This window comes from Numenius arquata, chromosome 11 (assembly GCF_964106895.1).
Source record: "Numenius arquata chromosome 11, bNumArq3.hap1.1, whole genome shotgun sequence".
In the NCBI taxonomy this organism is placed as follows: Eukaryota; Metazoa; Chordata; class Aves; order Charadriiformes; family Scolopacidae; genus Numenius; species Numenius arquata.
In genome coordinates this window covers 3,384,779-3,408,835 of record NC_133586.1, presented here as the reverse complement: position 1 = coordinate 3,408,835, position 24,057 = coordinate 3,384,779, and the positions used below count along the sequence as shown (strand labels likewise).

The window sequence follows — 24,057 nt, the reverse complement described above, 5'->3', positions numbered from 1 at the left end:
GACGCTGTGGGGAGACCAAAGCCAGGGCCGGAGGCCGCGCTCGGGGTGCGCTGCCGATAAGCGGGGCTGAGGCCTGGCTGCGATCCCCGGGACCGCTCGCCTTTCCCTCGGCGCGGTGCTACGGCCCCGGGAAGGCAGAGAAACGCTCCCCGCGGGGTTACAAACTGCTCAAAGCAACGCTGCGGACTTATCCCCCAGGCACCTCCCTACCGCCCCGCACCAAAATGGCACCGCCCCCTCAGCGTCGCCCCGGCCCCGGGGCGGAGCTCCGCGCGCCTTGCTTACGTCATCGGCCGGCGCCGGAAGCGCCGCCATGCGGGGCCGGCTGCTGCGCGCCTGGCGCGAGGGGGTGAAGGCGGCGCGCGGGGCGGCGAGGCGGGCTGGGGCACCGCCATGGCGGGTGCTCTTCTTCGGCACCGACCGCTTCGCCGTCACCGCCCTACGAGCCCTGGAGGCGGCCAGGTACCGCCCGTTGGCGGAGGACACGGGCCAAGGGGGCCGGGGACTGCAGGGAGGGGATGGGGCCGGGAGAGAGGGACGGTAGGGGCTGAGGGGGGTGGCCGCCAGGCGGTAGGGTGGGGGGGACGACGGAGAGGGGGTATCGGGCACTGAGGGATGGGAGATGGGGGCCGGTGATGGGGCTCAGGGGCCGTCGGGGGATGAGCTGGGGTCGGGGCTGGGGTGACGGGCAGCGTGGGCTGGTCAGAGGTTGGTAGGGAAGCGGCGGGGGGGAAAGGGGCTTTAGGATGGGTAGGGTTTATGGCCGTGAATGGGTCGGTGGAGAGGTTTCACAAGGGGGTCAGGACTTGGAGGGGAGTCAGGGATTGAAAGAAGGAAGCCAGGGATGGTGATGGGTTTGAGGGTGGTAGGGTTGGGGGGCCTGGGTCACTGAAGGGAGGCTGGCGACCAGGCAGGGGATAGGAGCTGAGGGGCAAGTGATGTGGAAGGGTACAGCAGCAAAGCGAGGGGTGGAGGTGAACTGGCTTTTGTCTCTCCCTTGCTCTGCCTGTGTGAGGTCTTCAGTGTCTCGTCCACCCCAGGGAGCCCAGCGAGGAGTCGCTCGTTTCCAGGCTGGAGGTGGTGACCCTGCCCTCCCGCCTGCCTGGGGACCTGCCTGTGAAGAGCTGCGCCCAGGAGCTCCAGCTGCCGGTTCATGAGTGGCCACACACGGGACCTGTGGGGCAGTTTGATGTGGGTGTGGTGGCATCATTTGGACGTCTCCTAAGTGAGGACCTTATTCTGCAGTTCCCATAGTGAGTGAGTTGACAGGACGCCTATCACTGCTTCGTTAGTAGACTCTGGTTTTGAGTCGGCATCTGTGGCTTGTAGCAAGTGATGTTGACTTCTTTCCTGGGTTCATCTGCTTAGCCTGAGCCCTTCTTCTGTTGTGAGGTTCATGTGTTGTTCTTTAACACATTGATGTAGATCTGTGCATATGTTCAGCACAATATGTTTACCTTTATTCCTCTCATATCCCTTTCTGTGTTCACTGAGAAACTGAAGGTTACACTGTGAATTTTCCTTTAAATGTATATTTAAACCAGTAACACCTCAGAAAGTCTGAGGAGTTAATTCTTAAAGTAGTTTCAGTGTAATAAATATTGCACACGCACTTACGTATGGGTTCAGCTTCAGGTGCTGTTGCTATTCTAACTTCAAAATCTTTCAATTCAGTGGGGTCCTGAATGTCCATCCCAGCTGTCTCCCACGATGGCGTGGTCCTGCACCAATAGTCCACACCGTGCTTCATGGTGATAAAGTGACTGGGGTGACAATTATGGAAATAAGACCAAAAAGGTAGGTTAGATGTTCTTCCCAAAACCACTCACTGCTTCTGTTGCCTCTCAAGACTTTAAATCATTACCCCTTAAGTCAGCATTTAAATCATTCTGTGTAATCACTGTTTTTTTTTTTTAGTGTGTGTTTAATATTAAAATTTGAAATACTTGGAAACTTTCATCTGACCACGCGAGACTTGCCACAAATACAGTATTTTATTGAGTGTGTAATTTGCACTCTAGGCTCTGGGCCTGTTCTCTAATTCTTAGCATTATTACAGGCACCAGACAGAGAGCAAACAGTCGCACAGTCAGATGGATAGGCTTAGTATGACGCGACAGAAAAGATCTGGTTTTCAGACTTCAGAGTTGCCTGTAACCTCCTGTAAGGTTGCCTGTCTAGGGATGATAGAGAGTTTATATGTTTTAATTTCAGCACAAACTCTGGCTTAAGATGCTTGTGAAAACACATTATCATAGTTATCTTTTCTTTCTTAGATGCATGTCTGATAATTGATCTCAGGAAAGTGCGAAACAGATTTCTTCTGAATACTTCAGGCTGTTTCTTCTGAGATCTTAGGCTGCTGAACTGTAAATTGTGCATTTGTATCAATCTCAGCTTGCTGAGGTGAATCTTGCTTGCCAAGATATATTTGATATTCTTTGCCCTGTGTTGTCTTGTGAACCTAACGTTATTTGATAATGTGTGAAAAATAAAGTTTTAGAGGATAAAAAGGGTAATTAGTAACTGAATTAATGTATTGAATATAGACTTTTTGAACTGCTAATTGAGTTATAGCTTCTCCTCCGGCAAGCTCGTGTGTTTTGTGTACTACAGGTTTGATGTCGGTCCAATCATTAAGCAAGAAGAGTTTGTTGTTCCTCCCTGCTGTACTGCAAAGGAGCTGGAAGTGGTGTTAGCAAAGATGGGTGCAAACCTGGTAAAGTCCTGCAAGATCATGTCGCTTCTGATCAGTACCTTGCTTTTAGCATGAGGAAACAGAGTTCTTTTTAATTTTGTTCTGAGTTGACTGGAACTGTTAAGAGGAAAGTGATCTGAAGCTTAGTGTTTGGGAGCACTTTGCCTTGCTGAGAGGAAAGCTGGGTGCTACGTGATGAGCTAGCAGTGTGGTGGTGTTCTTTTTCTATTCAGTGAAGAAATCAAGCACTTTCTATGGAAACAGCACAGTTTCTTCTTTCATTGAAGTAAATATCTGCTTTTTCATTTTAATTATCAGCTTTTGTAATGTTCTAGGATTAATATGAGGGAGCAGATCATCCATAAAAGAATACCTTTTTTTAAAAATTGTGATTTAGTGGACAGGGTGCCTTTAGTGTGCTTGTGTGTATGATACAAGTCTTTTGAATATACTGACCCAATTTTCTAAAAGCTCACAGAGTTACAGTGATGAAAAATTAACTACTGTATTTGTATGTCTTGGATTTGCTGTTATAAATATACTCTACTTAGCTTTGCTAATATTCTGTACAAAATTTAACTTTACAGCTGTTATCAGTTTTGAAAAACTTGCCTGAAAGTTTAAAAAACAAAAAAGAGCAACCGAAAGAAGGAGTAACATTTGGTAGGTACACATTGTATTTTAATGCAACTTAACTTGTTTTTATTTTTATCAGCTGGAAAACTGAGTTTCTTCTTACTGTGCCAGGGTGTATATATATATATATATATTTTTGATTCCTTTCTTGGTATAGTCTCTTCACTGCCTTCTCTGGCTTAAAAAAGTCATAGGGAAAAATGCTCCAGAATTTTTCTTCAGACTTACTATATTAATGGGTTTTTTCCAGTTGCTTGTACAATATCAAAATCACTAGTGATGTGAGTGATCTGAGTGTGTTTGTTATTCTTCATGGTTGTAACACAGACAAAAGTCTTACAAATAAGTGCTTGTAAATGTATGTTATCTGTTTGCAATGGGTAAATAAGAGGACAACTGAGAATAAAGTACAAATAATCCAAATTGAGGTTTTTACTAAATCTTTTCTCCAGTTGTTGTCTAAGGTACCTATGGCTAGATGGTAAACCTGCCATTGGTTAGGATAAAATCGGGTTTAAAATAGGATAAAATAATGCGGCTGTTTGCTTGCAAAAAGATGCAAAACAAAATACGAAGTTGTCTCATTTATTTTTGTCCCCCTAGCTCCTAAAATATCTATAGCTAAGAGTTGTATAAAATGGGAAGAGCAAACGGCGGCACAAATAATTCAACTGCATCGAGCAATAGGAAGTATGGTAAGACAGTGGATTGTTGTTTTAACCCTTTTCTGTCCTCTAGCATGTCTGAGTTTGGTGTAGACATTTCAACTGATGACTGAAACTCAAGTTTAGTTATTTTAGCTTCTAAAACCCAGGAAGCATTTTAAAATCCCAACATAGTCTAGCATTAGTGGAATTAGTGTGGAGGAGAATTTTCATGGACTCGATTCCAGGTGTGAAATCAGCTGAGTAGTTTTGTATCATTTCCTTAACTCTGAGATTTTCTACTGATGCATTTGAGAAGGTTTCAGAACTCTGTAATGACATCTTTGCACGACAGTACACAGTGCAAACAGCTACAGGAAACAGCAGTCATAGCTAGTTCCTTAGCTCATTACTGCTAATGGTTTGCTTGTCAATGAGATAAGGAAGAACAAGGGAAACTAGATATAGTAAGGAAGGTCTCTTATCTGTACATATACCTAAATTTTCCCCTAATGTTGTTATTGTAGGTATCTGGCATAAGAAAAGAAAAAAAACCTAGACAGTTGCCTGGAAATTTGTGAAAAAATTCTCAATGTGTCATCTGTTTCCAGTTTCCTTTACAGACGCTCTGGAATGGTACTACTGTTAAACTTCTGGATTTTGTGGAAGTGGATAGTATCCCTGGTTTTGCTGGTATTTACTTTTAAATTAATTTAAGTTAAATTTTCCTGTCTTTTCAAACACTGACTTTGGGGATCGTACATGATCGCACCGAACAATAGCTTTAAGTACTGCTTTCTGAAACTCAGTAGAACTAAGTCAGTCTGATACGTGCTCAGAGTACACTAAGTTTCTGTGCCTAAAGTTGAGCATTAAATGGGTTTTAAGGACATTCCTGCTTTGTTATGATGTTGAGCGAGCAGTAAGCGTAGTGCTGTGAATCCCGAGATTGGAGGATTTTAATCCTCTAGTCGGAAGATCGTCTTCTAATGCCATTGTCTGGGGATCTCTCAGGAGGAAAGCTGGCCCTCTGTACTATCACTTAAACCTTTTTCTGTAGTGATCTGTGAGTCTGAGCACCTCGTGGGGTGAGTGCTGTGCCAGAGCACTCAGGGCTTAACGACTGGTTATGGATTTTATGGATCAGATAGAGAACAGTGCCAGACAATGTTCTGATTCTCCCCTTCTCATTTGGGTATAATAAAACATGGAATACAATAAAATATATTTGAGCAGAATAGTGACTCAAGGTGGTTATCATGCTTCAGACACGTGTTTCAAACTTTTTTTGTACTTGTTGGCATAAAAATGCAAGACAATCTTTCTTTGCTTTTAGATCAGATATTAAATGACTGTGGAGCTGTTCCTGGTTCACTACTGTACCATAAAGTGTCCCAAACGCTGATAGCTCGTTGCAAGGTAGGTTTTTCCCATATGTTTTATATTCACTGCCCAAAATATGAGGTCTTTAGTATTTGTATGCTACATAACTTGTGTTAATTGTCCATTGTTCTTCACTGAACTAGTTTAGATTACCATCAGTCTTTTTATTTGATACCTTGGGGAACTTTTGATTTCCACTAACAGGCTTTTCACTTGCAAGCGAGAATTTGACTTGTAGTGTAAACATGATGGCATTAAATAAAATGTATTCTGTAAGCCAGCCTAGTGAGAGCTAAAGATAATTTTAAAACAAAGAAGCAGCTTACTGCCATTTTCTTGTTCTTATTTTTAGGAAGGCTGGGTTGGAATCAAAACAGTCGTATTAAAGAAGAAGCTTACAGCAGTTGACTTCTACAATGGATATATGCACTCTTGGTTCCAGCAGAGCTCAAGAACAGTTCATCAGGAATGCAGATTTCAAACACTCAAACTTACCACGGCAAAAAAGACTCTGAAAGAGAGGGAGATATTGGCACAGGATATAAAACAATAGGTGGATTATTTTAAAATGTGGAAGATGATGTCTGTAAGTTAATAGTAATATAGGAGGGCACTGAAATATTGTATAACATTCAGCTTAGTTGAGGGCTTTCCTCCCAGAGTGTTTGATCTTACTGTCATCTGCATGTTTTCATCATGGGTTCCTGATGATACTCATTTCTCTTTCCCCCGTCAAGGAAGAGAATCTCTGTGAATGCTGAAGATAGTGAATAAATCCCCGTTTCCACTGTTGAGTAATAAATTTATTTTTATACAATGTTTTCAGTTTCATTTTGAGGACTTTTGGTATAATTTTCTTCAGGCATAAGTTACTTTAAGATAGAAATATTAAAATCCTGTGCTTCTGTGTAATTGAGAGTTTAGTGTTCACTGAGACTCTTGGATCATCTGGCTTTATTTTCTTGTGATCCCTTAAACTACCTTTGTATCCTCACAGTGAGATGAATAACTTAAGCCCTAGCTGGCAACATCTGGAGAATCTTTTCCTGTCTGTCATAGTTTTCTTAGAGTCAACTACACTTAACACAGGACATCCCTTATTTCTCACGGGAGTTTGATGCTGCATCTTTATATAATACCTGTACCTGGAGCTGTCTTGGTCATATTGTCTGGTTGTTTGCTGGGGTTTTCTGAGCAGTCTGATGTTCCATCTCATCAAGCTGTGCAATCATCACCAGCTTCTTCATTACCTGTGTCTTCCTGCTTATTCTCTTTGTGTAGTCTCCATCTACAGCTGTCTACTTCTAGTGTTCTGGAATTCACTCAATAAATCTTCAGTTTAGAAGGGGAATAAACAGAATATGCCTATTCTAATCCCAGATCTCCTTAGCAGTTCTCCTAGGACCATCATGTTGTTTATTTGGGCCCATTGACTCTTAAAATGCTGTAAATAGTAGGTAGTCTTTAATGTCATGCATGAATGCCAGCTGATAGATTTTAGTCGCCTGCAGGTGATGTGAGCACATCACTTTTTTCTGAATTTAAAAGGAAATAGAAAAATTTACTGTGCACATTTGCTTTTCAATAGAAGTGACTTGTTTTAATCTCATTGATTCTGTTTCTAATCTATTAACCTGTCGTTTATGTTGTTCAATAGATACTTTTCTTTGATATCTAGCTTTTCTGATCAATTTCTTACCTTTCCTATTTAATCACATTGATTGCCATCTCTTCCTTCTCTTTTTTGTTTTCATATCCTAGAATATATCCCACTTAATATTTGTGGGATATTAATTCTATATCCTAGATATCCTGTATATTAATTATACATCCTAGAATATATCCCACTTAATACTTGTGTGCCATCCATCCAGAAAATATATGTCCTACTGTCCTACTTTCTCTCTGAGAGAGGTTTTTACCTGATGAGTTGTTAATCAAATCCAAGCTCTTCCTTAACCTGCCTTTGGTTAATGGCATGTATAAGATAGAGCATTTCATGTGAAGAACCCCAAAACTGATGCTTCTTTTACCTTCTTGTCTTAGAATAAACATAGCACTATGAGGATAACAGCAAAACAAAGGCTGGGCACATCTGAGGGGCTGCTTTAGTGTTGCTTGCTCAACTTATTCCTGCTTTTTCTGAATAGTACTGAAGTAAAAACAGAGCCACGGGAACTATTCGGGCTTGGGCAGGCACTGTTCCTTTAGCTTCATATTTACAGCATTATTATTGAAATTTTGGAAGCTTCAAAAGAAAAAAAAATCGTGGAGTTTTGTAGACTTGGTGTTAGAATGGTTCTGTTTTCCTCGTGCTCATCAATAAATGCAAGCACGGGCTCTTTGGGCTCTTTGGACTTTTCAATGCATCAGTGGAACTTAAAGCTCAAGTCAGGTGTTGAATTCATGGGACTTGTATCAAGGTGGCAGGAGCTTGGTTGGTGTGCTTGAGTGTGACTCACTCAATGGAAGAAAGCAAAAAAAAAAAAAGATATCTAGAAAAATGTGTTATATAATATGGATTAAAATGTTTCTGAAGAAGCATCTGTTAAAGCAGATGCTGCAGTACATTTCTTTAATTGCCGTTGGTCTAACAATTAATCTGCCTCTTGACGGCTTTTCCAGAACACATGGTTCTCCAAGAAATCCAAACCTGTGAATCAGAGTCAAAAGCTGGAAAAAACAACAAGGTGGAAGTCAGACTCCCGTGGAAAATTCCTCTTGTCTTTGACCGCAGCCTCAAGGGTGCAGTTTGTGCTGCAGAAATTATAAACCCGGCAAGTTTGTTCCTAAGGAAATGATGCATTTTAGTGCTTTGATCCCTCTTACCTACTACTTGCAAGTAAAGGTTGTGAAGTCTCTTTGCTTTTACTCTGTCCGGTCTATGAAAGGTCGGTTATTCCCTTATGCCAAGAGAAGGGGTGGTGGGTGGGTTTGGGGGATTTCTGGGGTTTGTTATATCACCGGTCTCCATTGTGCGGCTGCTTGCCTTGTGGTTTTCCCAGCTGGAGCTTCTGGGAATCGGTTATTTTTAATGAACAGTCATAGGCGTCGTTAGAATCCAAATATTCAGTGTTTGCTGAGGGTAAGAACTTTTTATCTGAAGCGTCTTCTCCATAGAAGGTGAGGTTTTTTGACACTAATCAGCTGTGTGGTAGGAGACTGGCCTCAGGCATGGATTGTATCGGAAGCTGAATTAGTAGAGAAATGAGTATACAAAAAAGAAAAAAAACACCCAAGAAAACAACTGCCCCAATTTATAGATGATTTTAAGCACAAACTGTAAAGAGTTTTGGACTTAGGAGAAGTAAAGTATTTTAATTATCTCTTAGCATGGGTGCACTCAGCATTTCTGAGGTACCGGGTCCCCAGGCAGTGGAAAATGAATTGTGGTTCCTGAGCAAAACGAAGGGTGAGATGTGACTCCCACAGAAACAATAGTGTCAAAAGTTCAGGCAGTTGAGGGTTAAAAGTTTTCAGGTGACCAAACTCTTAAATCAATGATTGTTGAGGAAAATTCCTTGAAAGTTCTTTAACTCCTTTGTTTTTTGGGATCTGCTCTGGCATCATAATGTTGATGGCAAAGGAGAACTATATTCCTTTGCATCTCTAAAATGACATGGAGTGAAGCGATGTTATTTCTGGTTGGAATATCAGCTTTCAGCCAGCGGTGTCCGCGTTAGATGTTTGCATCGGAGAGAACCTGTGGGGCAATTTGTACGCCTCTTGCTGACAGTTTTAGGTTGTGCCTCGTGTGGGTTCTGTTGCTGTTAGTCTTTGCTGGCAGGTGGTGATTTCAGACCTAACTGAAGCATAAAGCAACAGCGAAGAGGTTCCCTGCGTCCTTGGGTGGAGTTGGAGGTGGTGTGTGCTCGGAAACCCTGTAGATGGTGCTCGCTGCACCTTTTTTAGGGGAAAACCGAGGTCAGCTGGACAGAAGATGGTGAAAATCTGGTACAGAATGTCTTCGGTTAGTTGTTTAATACCAAATAATGTCTAAACCATATTGCAGGCAGGATACCTACGCTTGTAACTTAATCTTTTGATCCGTGCAGAGTTTGCTTTCAGGCTTCTCAGAATTGCTTTCTATGCAAGAGGTTATCGAAGATTATACAGTTTTTTGTTCCTTAATAGTTCATGTCCTAGCACTGAATAGGCACAACTTCACCCCAGCTGTTCTATGGAGGAAAAGAGGGTAAATAACGTATTGTTTTTTTTTACGGAGGAAATCTTTGGCGTGCTATTTTTGACATGGTAGAGAAGCTTTAAAGGGAACTGGTGTTCCCCAGGCAGCTGTTAGCCAAAATGTCTCTTTGGAAACTTTGCTTTCACCTAGCTCTGTAGCGATTTAACTCGGAGGGTAATGAAAATCTGATTATTTTTGCAGAGCAGACAAAACAAAAATGGGGCATTCACTGATGAGGTGTGGAACAGCGTGTCAGGGTTGACTCTGGAACATAGAGAGGTGGTGATTCAATCCCCAGTACCACTGCTGAGGTCAAGAACAGCCACCCTAGCAATTGGAAAGCGATACTAGCAAAATAAAACAGCCGTCCTCCTCTCGGACGAGAGAGGAAAAGTAGCAGAGGTGTTCATAGACCCAGCATCCGCTACGGCTCAGTTTAAGATCACTGAAGCCAAATTTACTGGTAGAACTGCGAAACATTTGGGCACCAGAAGGGCTCTGGTGTTGGACAGGGATGATTTCATCTTGGATTTCAAATAAATGTTAGAGGGAGTGATATTTCCTAGGATGCTGGTGACTCGCAGTTAGATGCATCTGTTTCATGATCTGAAACCTTGCTACTCCCCCTGCTTCCTAGGAAACCTCTTTATTCCTGTTTTCTGCTGCATAAATTACAAATAAACAAAAAGTCGAAGTGACTAATCACAGGAGTACTTGAGTCTTTTTAAAAAGTTGATTGCAAAATCCCTGAATAATTTGAAGGTTGAGACTAGACAGGAATATCTCTTCTTTTGTTTATCCTAACTGCTGGCGGCCTGAGAGCTTCTGGGAAGCAATATTTTCCCTTTTTTAAAAAACAGCAGGAGGGATAGGTCGCCAGATTTATCTGAGGGTTGGAAACTAAGTGACCTTAATGGAAGATGCTTTGCCATTAGCCCCAAACCTGCTGACGTTTAGGAGCCAGGTCTCCCGCTTCAGCCTGTTTCTCGTGGTTGGTGGTCCAAAGGCCAAGGCCGAGGGAGGAGCTGAGTCCCAGCGTTCCTGCATTCCTCCAGCCGATGCTCTCCTTTGATATATGGGAGCGCGGGAGAGGTTTCAGGTTGCAGAAAGGACATTGCTGTACACTGACCGTAAATGCAAGCTGGAGAAGTCAGACCTGACCTTGAGCTATAGCATAAAACTCGTGTTGAGTGGTGGATGCCAGGACCTGCTGTAGCTTTTCTCCTATTATAAACTTTCTTAATGCATTTGGCATGGTGGCTCATCAGCAATGACCAAGTGTCAGCTCTGAGTGGTGGTTATTGGGCCGAGGTTGTTTTCTGTCGATGGTGCTTAAGCACCCATGTTTGAAACCTCTCTGTCCTCCTCTGTATCCAATGGGCTTTGCCAGCAGCCTCCTCCGAGAGCTCAGGGGCTTGCTGATTGTGGAGATTAGTTTGTTCCTCCAACTCGGAGTTAAGCTGCAGTGGGGGACAGTTTGGGGAAACTTGGAGAGCTTCTTGCTCTTTCAGGCTGTAGGGCTGTGACTGTTTAATTCCTGTTAAACAGACATTTCTTCCCAAAAGGAAGAGCCCTGTACTCTGCTGTGTTTGGCTCTGGCAGCACAGGGACAAGATCCCGAGCCTGCCTTCATCCATGTATCTCCTGGGTTGGTCTGTAGAAGTCATTTGTGTTACTTCACCCTCGGAGTGATGAAACTAAGTCGGGGATTTGGCTGGCTGGCCGCAGAGGAGGAGGGGAGCGGAGGGAAGAGACATTTCTCCGCGAGCCTGCGGTGCAAGCCAAGAGCTCTGTGGGAAGGTCCGAGCTAATGCTCCCCACTGGCTGCCTTGGCCCCAGCCCGCGCCAAGCCCTTGCAGCAGACTAGACACAAAAGAAAGCACACAGCGTCTAAATTCATTGGTATGAAGAGGACGTGCCAGAGTATTCCACAGCTCTTCCTTTTCTGCTTCTCTTTGATAACTGTCAATTTGCATAAAAACATGGATTATTAACGTGTGTTTTTTACGTTTTTCAGCAGAATTCAGGCTGCAGAGGCACTCGATTCTGTATTTAATGCCTGGGATGCCCCGTGTCAGACCTGAGAACCTGTTCTGAAGCTTGTTAAGTGCTATTGAAAGATTCCCCATGCCCTTGGTGGGCTGTAGGTAAAACAGCATACACCTAGAACTGGCTTTGTACCCATAGGAGGGGATCAGGTAGGAGAGGGAAGTCCACGCTTAAGCATGTGTTTGAGTTTCAGTTTTCATCCAGTAGCACTGCCCACCTTTCCGTGACCTCTCTCGGTGGAAATTTTGGTGTTGGAGGCTTGCTGGCTTGCCTGCACCCCAAAAATTTATTGCCAGTGTTTGGGTGTAAACACAGGATGTCTTCTGTGCTGGTGAGTTCCTCAGTTCCCCTCTAGAAGCGATGGGGGGATTGATAGGGCAACTTTAATAGGTCACTCAGAGATGGATCACTGTCTGCCTGACCCCTTCTGTGGCCAAGTCCTGGACCTGGGGGAGCACCAGCCACCCACCAAAACCCTGACCCATGCCCAGGGTTGGTCTCTCATTGATAAAGCCGTGACCTGTTTGTGAACAGAAAGGTGAAATTTCGCAAGTTATTCGTTAGTCACTTCCACACGTGGTTTACTTGGGTTTGTCAAACACAAAAGCAACACGGCATTGTCAAAGTTACAAAATGGCTTTTTTTATTAACCTACCCTATCATAGAGCATGGATTTTTCTTGTCAGATAATGCAAGGAGCAAGAGAAAACTGTAGTTTTATCCATGTGGAGGCTACAAATCCACATGGCTTCTCTGTGCTATCGAGCATGTGAGTTCTTAGAAATGCAGCTGCCGGTAGTTTAGCTTGAATACAGTCATTCTAAAACAAGCTAGAAATAAATAAAATACTTACATTTCAAGTACAAAACCTTGCAGCTGAATTCAGTATGAGGGAATCGGTTTATTCTTTTTCGTGTTACCAACTACTGTACAGGTACTTGGGCTGGCAAAGTCTGCAGATGCAGAACAGAAGAATGTTTTATGTACATGACTTAACTGAATTATGTGTTTAGTCTTCCCTTTAGGCTATCGTGTGAAGCTGTTTAATGTCAGGCAGAAAGAAGATTTTTTTATGGATGCATTTAATAAGACACAAACCCACTACCGCTACTGGCCCCCAATTTTTGCCTTATGTCTTTCCTTTCTGGTGGGGGGGGAAAAGTGCACCTTACTTATGTCTCAAAAATAATGACACCTACCAGCTTTGAATTAGGTTATTAGCAGGTAGGTGTTACTTTCAAATTATATTTAATCAAGTGCGAGCAACTTTACCGAGGCTTTTATACAGCTCTAGTATGTGCGAGAACGTTGACCTGTCATCGGGATCCTTCTTTGGGGGGTTTGGCGGCTTGACGGCTGCCTTTGGTATGCTGGGCTCTCCCCAGGCAGAACCAGTATGGACTGCTGGCCCGAGTTCCTCTGAGACTGGAAGATGCTTTGCTCTGCCGCGCTCCTCTCCGAACAGGTGAAAGTCAATCCAACGCCGATGTTGCTCTTCATGGTTCGGGAGGTGCCATCTGAGGTGCCGTCAAAACACCTGCCCAGGGCGATTTCCTTAGCGATCCTGGGGTCTTGGTCAGTGACGGTGTAGATGCCGTAGTTGTGCCCCAGTGGGTCGAGAGGAGCCAGCATTGTGTACTCGCTGGAATCGTTGTTGGTAGCCATGGGGAGGTGGTTCACCAGGTACTCGTGGAGCATGCCGTTGACGCTCTCTCGGCGGCAGCTGCCTTGCGGGACCACTTTGACGAGTGTGCGGTCCACACGGTCTTGGTCGAAGAGCATGCCACTGCACTTGAACTCCAGGCAGGCGGCCGACACGTCCGGCTGCTCAGGGTCACGAACGCTACGGACGTCCCTGATACCATAGAGCTTGCCAATGGTGCGTGGGTGCGTCCCACCCATGTTACGAGATCTTATGTTCACCTCTTGGGGTCCGTTTATTTTTACTTTAATGTAGCAGGCCCTAAATTCCATGGGCTTGGGCCACCATGCCAGGTAGTCGTCAGTCCAGCTCATGAGGTCATCTTCACTGAAGGGAACAGTGTTGTAGTCGTACCGGTCTCCCTCTATCCTGTAAAACCTGAAGTGAGCAGCGCTGTGTGGAGCTTCCTCGCATTCTCTTAGGTTTTCATAGGCATAAATAGGGCCGTTGTTCTCTTCTGGGGAATTAGGGCTTGGCTTGGCCATGTTAATGCTGAATGCCGTTTTCTTAGTGTTGGAGTCCTCGTGGTCTGTTCTTCTGTAGTTGAGCTTGTTGAGATACGGCTGTGGGACCCCAATAGCATTTGGGTTGAGTTTGGGAGCAGAGGACACAGCTTCGAGCTCTTCGCCTCCCATGCTTGCCAAGATATAAGCTGCATAGGCCCTGGGGTTTTGCTCATCGCAGAAGGCGGGCACACAGGCGCCATTGGGACCAGTGACCACGCTGTCGAAACGGCCCCATGCTCTGGGGTTGGAGGAGAACCCCGGTTCTGGCTCTGTGTTTATAACAGAAATCACAACCCCTTGGATCTGCTCACTTTGCAGAAATCTCTCGCTCCTGTAGGCTCGGACTTTGATGTAGCACCGTCTGCTCTCTGGGACGTCCAGGTTAAAAAGACGTCTTTCTTTGATCTCCATGTTCCCAACCAAAAAAGTTCTCTCCTCCCTTTTGCGCCGTCTGCTTTTCTCAAGGTTGAAGTCCCCTTCTTCCTCCCATAATCCTGTCTCCGGGTTCAGGGACCAAAGCTTCATCTCTTGCAGGTGCTCTGGCATCTTGACCTGAGCAGCATCCAAATGAACCTTCACCTCTTCTGCATTAAGAGACTCGGTGCCCTGTTCGTTAGTGAAGTCCACGGAAAACATGCCGTACGTACGGAGCGGGAATACGTCTCCCTCCTCATCTACAAAGTTCAGGTCACTTTGTGTCACTGGAGCTGTTGAGATGTTTCTTGGGTCCAGAAATGTCACGCTGGCTTTCACTTTGCCTCTGTAGGCTTCTCCATTTTTCCTATAAAATGCATCTGGAGGAATTTCTAATTCAGCAATTGGATCATCTTCTTCCATTTCTCCCAAAGAAATCACATTGGTTTCGGTGGATTCCAGTGTAACAGGGGCTTTCTTTCTTAGCAGCTTGATCTCATGAAACACAGCACCTCCGTTTTCCTTGAAGGGCAGAACTTTCGTTGTGTTCACAAACTTCTGCAGCCGATCAACGAAAGTTAGAACCAGTCTCTCTGTGTCTGCTGGGACGTGGATGGAGAAGGTTCCTTTGTAGCCGGTCATGCTCACTCTCTTGTTCCCCATGTAGATGTGGCCAAACCGCAGTGGCTCACCGTTATCTGCTGCCGTGGCTCTGCCTCGAACCGTTATTTTGGTCTCGGTGCACTTTTTGCAGCCACATTCTACGACGACTTTAGTGGGGAGCGTGTACCCGTTGCAGGAGATGTCTCTGGTTTCCGTCTTGGACACCCCGCAGCAGTAGGAAACGTTGTCCTTACACCGGAGTCCTTTATCCAACTTCCCAGCACAGGTCTTCGAGGGGCACTTGCCCACGTTGTAGTAGAAGGAGTTGGTTTCTTTTTGGAAGCAGTCGTGTGGAAGTCGGATGAGGTGGCTTTGGGGTTGGGGGTTGCAGGCTGCCTCTTGTCTTCCTGTTGAATAGGATTTCTTAATGAGCAGCATGAAATAATTATACAGTCATCGCTATGTGGTCTGAAACCCTCAGAGCTGAGCATTGCTTCCAATAACAGTGAGGTTTTCGCAGCCACAGAACAGATGTTTTGGAGGATTTTGGTTAGCTGAGTTCATCTGGTCTCTGTTTTGATGAAGCAGGTGCTCAAGCTTTAACTTAAGGTACCCGATTAAGAGCATCCCATCTCCTGCTTACCCACCGCTGCCATCTAACCCACCCTCAGCTAGATGTTCTGCAGCTGCCTGGCTTTTTTTTTGCTATGGACAGACTAATACATGTCCCAGCATTTAAAAACGAACCCCAAAACACAGAAACATTCACACGTCAGGCAGCAAGTACAGTGAGAAATCTGCTGAAACCAGCAGATTGAGTTTGGCGGGTCACCTGCAATCCAGAGCTGCAGTTCGTAGAGAGCAGCTGGTTCATAACCAGCTCACGCAAGCTTATGTGCTAACGGATACGTGAAATAACCCCCCCAATATTTTTCCTGTGACTTCTCTTCCCCCCACATACCACAGTTTCTGGTTTCTGCACCCCGCCGCCTCCACAGCTGCTTGGAGAGCATCACACGCGTTTTCTCTTACCTATTACAGCGAGTTTGGCAGATTGGGACTTTGCTGACCCCCCGGCGCTGCTGGCCTTGCAGAAATACTCTCCTGACTGGTCTCTCTTCAAGTTCTTCAGAACCAGGTTGTTTTTATATTTGTATAAGGAGGGGTCCAGCAGTGAGCCGTTGTGGTACCTGCCAGGAACAGGCAGGCGGTTAAGGGGACGGAGACCGACCAGAGCGATGGCCTAATCCCACATCCTGCCGTGTGGATTTTTCCAGACCTCTTGCCTCAGTTTCCCCGTTTGTAGTCTGACTACTACGTGGCGTCACCTAAAAGTTGCCCTGGCAGCGCTGAGATGCTGCCGGGCAGCTGGCAGGCAGGCAGAGCTGCCAGTCGCGCCTGCTGAGATTTTTCAAACTCTTATTTGTATGTTTTTCCAGTGAGTCCCTCAGCAGATGACGTTACCACACCTGTGAGAAGCGCCAGCTCTGAGCATCTCGAGGAAACCATCATTTGCAGCAAGCAGTTCTTGGCCTATTTAGCTGTTTTATAGCTAAAAAAAACCCCCACCTTTATGGAGATGGTAAGGAGACAAAAATTGAACCCGTGGGACAAGTAGGACCGATCAAACTCGAGTTCCTTACCAGAGATAGCGGTCGGGGGCCGGGCTCCCAAGGGCATCGCAGCAGAGTGACACGCTCTGTCCCACTCTCCTGGCTTTGTCCTCGGGGCTCCTGAAAATGTAGGGTTTGCCTGCGGAAAGAGGAAAAGGCCATCTCATTATTCTTCCCCTCCTAAAAGCAGGGTTTATTTCTGGTTAAGGCGGAAAGCCTCCTGCTTTACCCCCGTCTTTGGGGCTACCTGATCGTTGCAGCTGCACTTGGATCGCCAGGTTTCTTCTGTTGCTCTGCGGCACGGTGACAGTAGCAGTTGCGTATTTGGCTTTCTTTATTTTAAGGGTGTTTTTGCCATCGGGGCAAACCCCCGGGATCCTAAACATGCCCCTGTGATCGGCCGTCGTCAACAGCTTGAGTTTCTCAGCTTGCAGGTAGACCCGGGCATCGGCAGCGGGTGACCCGTCCTCGAGAGAGACCTTCCCATGCAGGGTGGCATCCTCGCACATGCAGGCGTCGCAGTCGGCGTTGATGCGGCCCATGGGGCAGGTGATGTTGCAGGCTGGAGGAGAGGTACGTGGGTCAGAAAGCAGCCCCGAGTCCCCGTAACGCCCCCGGCACGGCCTCGCGTCTGCTTTTGATTTAGAGGCAATAAGGCAGATACTGCATAAGGAATATATTGTATCCAAAACCATATTTTTTGCTGATTATCAACAGCTGTGCATTAGAAACACTGGGACAATGTCATTTTGAACCTGACAGTTAGTAGAAAGCAGCCACGTGGATATAATTACAGCCGTTGTTTACCTTCCCCAAAGGGATGAATTTCGGGGAAACTTGAATCCAGATCAGCATGTGGGCTTTTAACTCAACCCTGGAAAAATTACAAATCCAAGTGCCTTAAACTTTGTAGGTTTCTGGTACCAACTCATGCCCAAATGTCATGATTTTGGTCTTAAAAGCTGTCTCCCCTCATTCGATGCTATCCTGGCTTGGGCAGGACATAGGTTAATTGCCAAACGAGCACTACCCGGTGGGCTTAACGAATGGTCTCCCAAACGATGATTCCGAAATTTTTTCATTACTTACAGTGATTAATCCTAAATAATAACCTGTCTCTTCCCAAGGCAAGGGCTCAGGTCATTCCTTTTACAATCACATCCCTGTACAGCAGCTACCTGACAGTTTTTTAAATAGCTAGAAATAAATTGAAGAACTCAAGGAAAACCTGAAACAACTTCCCTGGAGAAAACATGGACTATTTTCAGTGACTCATTCAAAAAGGAGATTACAAGAATAATGTAATTAATTACAAGCCTCTTCAGCAGGGGCTGTGGCAATTCAATATTCCCAACTCTTCTCCTTCCTGGGGCTGATTGCATGGAGTCAAACGCCTGCAATTGCTGACTCCACTGTGAGAGCTGCTGTTAGAACAAGATTAATGAGATTTTTCCTATATCCCCAGGATCTTTATGGGTTCATGATGATTCCCCATACCTAGATCCCTCCCTAATCTCTCTATTTGGCTATCAACTCCCCATGTACTCTCCAGCCCTGCTCAGGAAGGCACCGGCATCGCGAAATCTTGGCAAGGGAGATCGAAACGGCAGCGAAGAAGGGAGTACAACGCCTACGCGGTGGTGAGATCAGGACCTCGTCCCCCGCCCATAAGTGAGGTTAGAGGAGCACCTGAGCAAACATGTCCAATGCAGAGCCGCCCTTCCTCAGTGGCTTCGTTACAGTGCACGCCCCAGAGGCGCTCGGCTAGGCAGGATCTGGTACGCTTCTGCACCCCGGTTTGGCCACACTTTCCTGAGCATTCGCTCCATTTCGACCACGGAGACAAAAACCTTTTTGAATCTTGCATCAGTGGACCTTGAATAACATCAGCGGTGTGTTACTGAGACGCGCGTGACATGGAAAATCGCCCGAAAACAGGCAGTTAGTTTCTTAGCAGCTTCTATATAGCAGCATCTCTATAGCTCAGACTATGCATTTGGATATTACACACCACGTGGATTAAACAGACTCAAAGCGTGTTCAGGGAGCTGGGAAATAAAGCACAAAAAGGCGCCCGAGTGCTTCTGGCTTAATTCCGTGCAGGCTACCGAATTCAAGATGATTAAGATAAACGCGAGGGGAGCAAAGTGCATGCAGCTCATGCTTAAGTGTTGAATAAATTTGGCTTAAAGGAAATTAAACACACATTGTCATTTAAGTGCTGTCTGAGGGGCGGGCAGAGCTCGCCTGCATTTCAAATGTGGTTACATTAAAAAAAAAATCAAAACAAAACCAACCAAAAAAAAAAAAGAAAAAGAGGGTAAAATTGTGGTATGATCATGTTGAATGTCTTTAACCGTACTCCAACATATGTTCTCTATAGGGGACGCGTGTGTCCTATTGGGAGCACCAGTTTTACTGTGTGCAAACAGAAGCCTAAGATGCCTCCGAGCAGGCTGAGCACGTTAGGGGCCAGCTGATTTGTAAAATACAAAGAGGGTTTATTGAGAGTTTAATATGCGGTTAGATTTTTATAGGAATTTCTTTAACCGGCTACTAGATGGTATTAATTTAAGCTGCTTTGAATGGATGAAATCCACTCCAAGTCTGTGGTTTGGGTTTATTTTTCAATGACAATGTTCTAATAATGTTTACGAGGATGCGCTTGTGACTAAAGTTTCTAAAAATGAGGTCTCTTGGAAACGTATGCCGTGTCATCTCCCACACTTTCTCTGCCACCCGATTTGTAATAAACCGGGTCGGGTTATTTCCTAGAAAGGCAGATAGGCACGTGGCTGGGCTATCTGCATGGTGATGGTCAAAACCAAACCCTGGCTTACAGAAGCAGGTGGCTGGAAAAGACCATTTAAATGAGAGCAGCCACAGGAGCGTCATGTCTGGTTTGGAGCGAGCAGTCGGCTTAGATGGGCAAGTTTTTAATCTGTTGGCACGACGGCGTCTCCAGTTCAGCATCCCAAGGGGTGCATCCATGCTTTATTTAGCAATTTGGGGGATGCAGGAGGAGGTGGGCTTGAGGACGTGGTCCCTTCCCAGGCAGCACACGGATAAATGCCCGTCTGTACTTGCCCCAAGCAAAAATTTAATGTGCAACAGATTAAAGTGGGATCTCAGTAAGATCCTAAGCTCGTTTGGGATGGGCTGCTTTAATCTGCAGGGCTGGTGATGATAAGAAAAGACAGGGGACAGTCCTGGGGAGGAAAATGGCATGATATGGCTCTGAGTAGCACTTCAAGAGTAGAAAAAGCAGAAAGCAGAGGATGGGGGAGAAGCCGAGGGGCTCGAGGACTGGCAGGGACGTGGGGAGGGACAGGGCTACCCCGTGGCACATACTGCGTCTGGCGTAGGCGAAGGTCGGGTCTCCCCTGCGAGAGTTGCTCCTTGTACCTGCGGGCAGAGGACACGTGGGGTGATTCGGGCAGGGCTTGCCTTTTCCCTAGCCGAGAACTGGTCCCTCCTGCACCGAGCCTGGCTGCTCAACCCCACCAGGTCTGGCACAACCTCCCCTGGAGGCAAAAAATGAGTTTACAGCTCACTGCTGCCAAGGGCAGATGCTTTAGTTTCCAATTGCGTTGCTCAAAAATTCAAGATTTTGCTTCATTTCTCCCTAAAGAAGCCGGAGTCAGCCTCAGCATCACTACCTTGTGCCATCCACTTCGAGGGGAAAACAATTTTCCTGGTAGTTTTCCTAAAAATACCTCTCAGCAGGTGGAGGGGACCTTTCTCTGAGTGTCCATGTTTTTGGTGCTTTGATTCTCCCCGACGGCTGAGAGACGGAAGGCTGGGAAAGTCCCCTAATCCCTCAGCTATGGCATCAGCACCTCCAGCCCTTTCAGTGCCCGCTGGAATTTAAATCCCGAGCTCTGGGCGGTAAAGCTTGAGAGGTCGGGATATCTCCTGGGGATTAACGAGCGGAGCAGGCTCAGTGGGTAATTAATGCCCCACGGGTTTCTATTCTAAAGCAATGGTGTCGCAAACTGGCCCGGGTGTGGGGACGGGCTGGGCAGGGGAAAGGCAGGTCGGAGCTTGTGCTTGCCCATCCCTGGGCTCTCCTTGCCACTCCCGCGGGAGTCAGGGCTGTGGTCACGCACTTGACCTTCACTTTTCCAGGCCATGATCCAACAGCATGTGTTAGCGATAGCCAAAGCCCTGCAGGAGGTCGCGGATGATTAACATTTATTCCATTGCCCAAATGTCCTCATCTACTCAAATAATATTGTTCGGTTGTAAATTAAGGCTGAAAAAAAAAATAATACACATGCAAACACCCCTTGTCCTGGCGAGGGAAAGCCGCCCAAGCTGGGAAATAACTTACTCTCCAAGCTGAGCATTACCAGCGGGCTGAAGGTTTTCTGTCCTATCTGGATCCTGCTGAGGGCTGGTTGCAGAAGCCTTTGACCTAAGGATCAATAAATTAGAGATTAAATTAGATTAATAATAAATTAATAAAATTCAAGGGACTGGGCATCCTGAGGCTCAGTTTTTTAGATCTCCCTTTGGGTTGTGGCTGGTTAGAGCTGCCGATTAGAGCTCCTGTGGGATGCGGTGCGTCACATGCAGGAGACGCCAGTTGGAGGGCGTGATGGAGATGTCCCACAGCATCACTGAGTCTCGGGTATGATGCAAATTTGCCATTTCCCTTGTCACACGAGAAAAAACACTTTTGTGCTTTCTGTGTTGGAGTAGCTCAGATCAAATAATCTTTTTGCAGCTGGAGATGTATAATATATCCTGCCTCTCCCTGTGTGGGGAGAAATGAACCTGAGGTAGACGAGGTTGGTTGTTGCTATGGGACATGGGCTGGTTTCTGCACTTGCTGGCCACCTGCGTGCCCAAGGGGAGAGATGGTCGTTGTGGCCGATTCCTGGGGTGCATGCCGGGGCCAGTCCCGTTTAAACTGGGAGGTTAAACCCGAAGCTGCCCAGCACCGGCTCTCTCCTGTGCCCAGTTCCCAGGGGCTCAGCAGGGCTCCTGGGCACTTGCCCAGCGACACATTGACTCTCCCTCTTCTTATCCCCAGGCGTCTGGCCAGAGCGCTTCAGGGCAAAATTCCTCTATAGCCTCGGAAAACAAATCCAAAGAGCCTGCAAACATGTTTTCTCTGCGAGACCCACCGGAGCAGAGGGGAAGGTTGGCTATCGCTCAGCGGTTTGGTATGTGTGACCCACCAGAGCCAGCAGCGGACAGACCCTGCTGCTCCTGAGCAGCTTCTCCTGGAGAAGAGACACCTTGCTGCTTCCCGAGGGCTCGGCTCAGAGGTTGGGATGGTTTTGTGCTTGGACAATGGATAAGGCACTGGTCAGGGTGCGTCAGCTCGGAGCAGAGGGGAGCTGGGATGGGAGCTGGGATGTGGGCTGGACACTGCAGGGTCTCAGGGGTGGCAAGCAGGAATGGTCCCAGCATGGGAGGTGGGCAGTGGGGCTCATCCCTGGTCAACTAGAGGCTGGCCGACTCGCAGATGGGCTTTGCCCATGGTCCAGGGGCTGGATGGGTTCCAGCCCTCATCTGGAAGTCATTTAGCCGGGCAAATGCTGTGCTAACGTAGAGCAGGACCCGGCATTGGTGTTAAGTCCATGTCTGCTGGCTCCGCGGCCACTGACAGACATGCCTTCATGCCAGCGTGCCTGTGGGCAGGGGACAGCGTGGTGATGGGAATATAAATGTTTTAACCTTCACCTAAAACAGATGTGGCTCCCAGAAGGAGAAGGAGGATCCATCCTCTCGCAGTGACCATCATTGTCTCCAGAGGTGACCAGGGGCTTCTTGGAGTACCCACAGCCGTCCCACGCCTTCCCCAGACCTGTGGAGAGAAGCCCAGCCATGTTGTGTCTCACCCAGGGTCCTGCCATCTTCAGGGAGCTTCTCCCAGGCTGAACCAGTCCAAAACACGCTGTGGGGCCGCTTACACCCCCTGCTCACCCACCCACCCAGCCCCGGCAGCCCCCCTCTTACCCTCCAAGGGGAGAGCAGCAGGGGCTCCACATCTGCGCTCGCATCCCCTCCGCTTCTCGCCGTCACATCCAAGCCCAAATCTATTCTGCAGAGCCCTGCTTTGTAATGACATCTCCTCATAGTGCCTTTGAACAGCTTAAATACTTCTGCAGGGACGCTCTTGCAGCCCACGCGGCTCCACGGACACCCCAGCACCCCGTTCTGTCCCCAACGTGAGCAGGGACATCTTCATGCCTCCACCCCTCGGCCTGCAAGCTGGGCTTAGCGCGACAAAAGCATCTTATCCCAGTACATCCCGGGAGCGTGGGGAGGGGAGAGGCTCCGGGGCGCCTCTGGAAGTGGAAAACCCCGTGCACAAGCCAAGCCTTCGCTGCAAATGTGAGCAAGAAGCCAAATATTTTCCTTTTTCTGCACGCACCGATGAGGGACTGAGGCTTTGTGTTGCTCTTCCCCAGCTCAGCCACTTCAAGATTTTTTTTGAGCCCCGTAGCCCTGCGGTGTCAAGCAGTCGTTCACTTAATTTCTGAAGGTACCCATGGAGCTAGTGTTATCCCGAGTGACTCCAACCGAAATTCCAGGTGCTTTATTTTATGCAACCAAAATTAATGAACCATTAATGAACTAATGCCTCAGCCTCTCAGTGCCTCAGTTTACCCATAAAACGAGGCTGACAAAGAGCAGCTGGCAGCAAGAACACCCCGTTATTTGTAAGCGGTATTAAACATCCCCTCCGAGACCAGGGAATGTGGGACTAGGAAATACTTTGATTATGGCTCAGCAAATCCCAGTCAAGCAAAAATAACAAGCAACACATGAGCGGTGTTTTGTGGGCTTACGGCGGGGTCGTGAACTCGCAGCCAGACAATAACCAGGAAAAATTAATCCAGGCTGAAAGCCTGTTTCCCACTCGGTGGCTATTTTGGGAGCTGGCTGCGGCTTGTTCGGCGCTGGATGGGTCCCTCTTTGCCTGGGACACGCGATGCTGGGAAAGGGGCGGGGGGGTTCAAGTGGCTGGATCCTGGTGGCAGGGGGGGGTTCAGCATCGCCCGTGTCCCCTCTCTGGCAGGGGCTGGGGGAGCCAACACGGGACGGAGCCACAGGAGCTCAAACAGCCCCTTGTGAGCAAAGCACCTTCCCCCCCCCGCAACCTTCCCGCTCCGCCGTCCCTGTAACCCTGCCCCAAACCCGTCAGCTGGGATGAGGAAGGGAGAAGTGGGACACGGGGAACCACGTCCCCACCGATGTTTTCCAGCCCACAGCCTCTGCACCTTCATCTGCCCGTCAATGAATTTCCTCCTCACCCTCAATCACAGTCACTCTTAGTTACGCTGCCTTAATAACAAGCAAAATTATATAACAACTAGCTGCCACAAAGGGGAAAAACTTAGCAGGGTTGGTTTAGAGTGGGTTTTGGTTTTTTTTTTTGCTCTTACCTACAAAAGCTATAAAAACCCCAATTAAGGAGAGTCTCGTCCCCTCGCCGCAGAGCCGCCAGCTGAGCTGCGGTCCGGGGGGCCAGGAGAGGGCTTGTCAGCCGCGGGTTAAGGGATTTGCCGCCGGTTGGGAAGAAGAGAGAGAGAAAGAGAGTTGGAGCTTACCGAAACCTCCCCTGCACCACCGCCGAGCCGGGCTGCGCGCGAGCCTCCCCGCAGC

At 47.1% G+C, this 24,057-nt stretch overlaps 2 protein-coding genes across 2 annotated transcripts; one reads left to right on the top strand and one right to left on the bottom strand.

Annotated features, from left to right (window-relative positions):
* Positions 1-300: 300 nt before the first annotated feature.
* On the top strand, positions 301-6,173 carry MTFMT (mitochondrial methionyl-tRNA formyltransferase). The gene is made up of 9 exons (XM_074156426.1): positions 301-462; positions 1,041-1,253; positions 1,675-1,797; positions 2,617-2,719; positions 3,286-3,361; positions 3,938-4,029; positions 4,590-4,671; positions 5,315-5,397; positions 5,714-6,173. Exons 1-9 carry the CDS (start codon positions 314-316, stop codon positions 5,912-5,914), a joined length of 1,122 nt encoding a protein of 373 aa, XP_074012527.1. The 5' UTR covers positions 301-313; the 3' UTR covers positions 5,915-6,173.
* Positions 6,174-12,217: 6,044 nt separating this feature from the next.
* CILP (cartilage intermediate layer protein) lies at positions 12,218-24,057 on the bottom strand. Its single transcript, XM_074156233.1, has 9 exons — positions 24,003-24,057; positions 22,129-22,252; positions 20,768-20,851; positions 19,786-19,839; positions 18,124-18,309; positions 16,682-16,996; positions 16,465-16,573; positions 15,854-16,011; positions 12,218-15,228 (listed from the first exon to the last, which is right to left on the bottom strand). Exons 2-9 carry the CDS (start codon positions 22,187-22,189, stop codon positions 12,887-12,889), a joined length of 3,309 nt encoding a protein of 1,102 aa, XP_074012334.1. The 5' UTR covers positions 22,190-22,252; positions 24,003-24,057; the 3' UTR covers positions 12,218-12,886.

Bases quoted from the DNA above. Each gene is read 5' to 3' on its own strand.
- MTFMT (XM_074156426.1), top strand. From the start codon at position 314: ATGCGGGGCCGGCTGCTGCGCGCCTGGCGCGAGGGGGTGAAGGCGGCG. The intron at 1,254-1,674 runs GTGAGTGAGTTG...CTTTCAATTCAG, and splicing joins CTTATTCTGCAGTTCCCATA to TGGGGTCCTGAATGTCCATC. The intron at 4,030-4,589 runs GTAAGACAGTGG...ATCTGTTTCCAG, and splicing joins ATCGAGCAATAGGAAGTATG to TTTCCTTTACAGACGCTCTG.
- CILP (XM_074156233.1), bottom strand. From the start codon at position 22,189: ATGATGGTCACTGCGAGAGGATGGATCCTCCTTCTCCTTCTGGGAGCC. The intron at 18,310-19,785 runs GTATGTGCCACG...ATGTTATTCAAG, and splicing joins CTTCGCCTACGCCAGACGCA to GTCCACTGATGCAAGATTCA. The intron at 16,012-16,464 runs GTAAGGAACTCG...TGTTCCTGGCAG, and splicing joins GCCCCCGACCGCTATCTCTG to GTACCACAACGGCTCACTGC.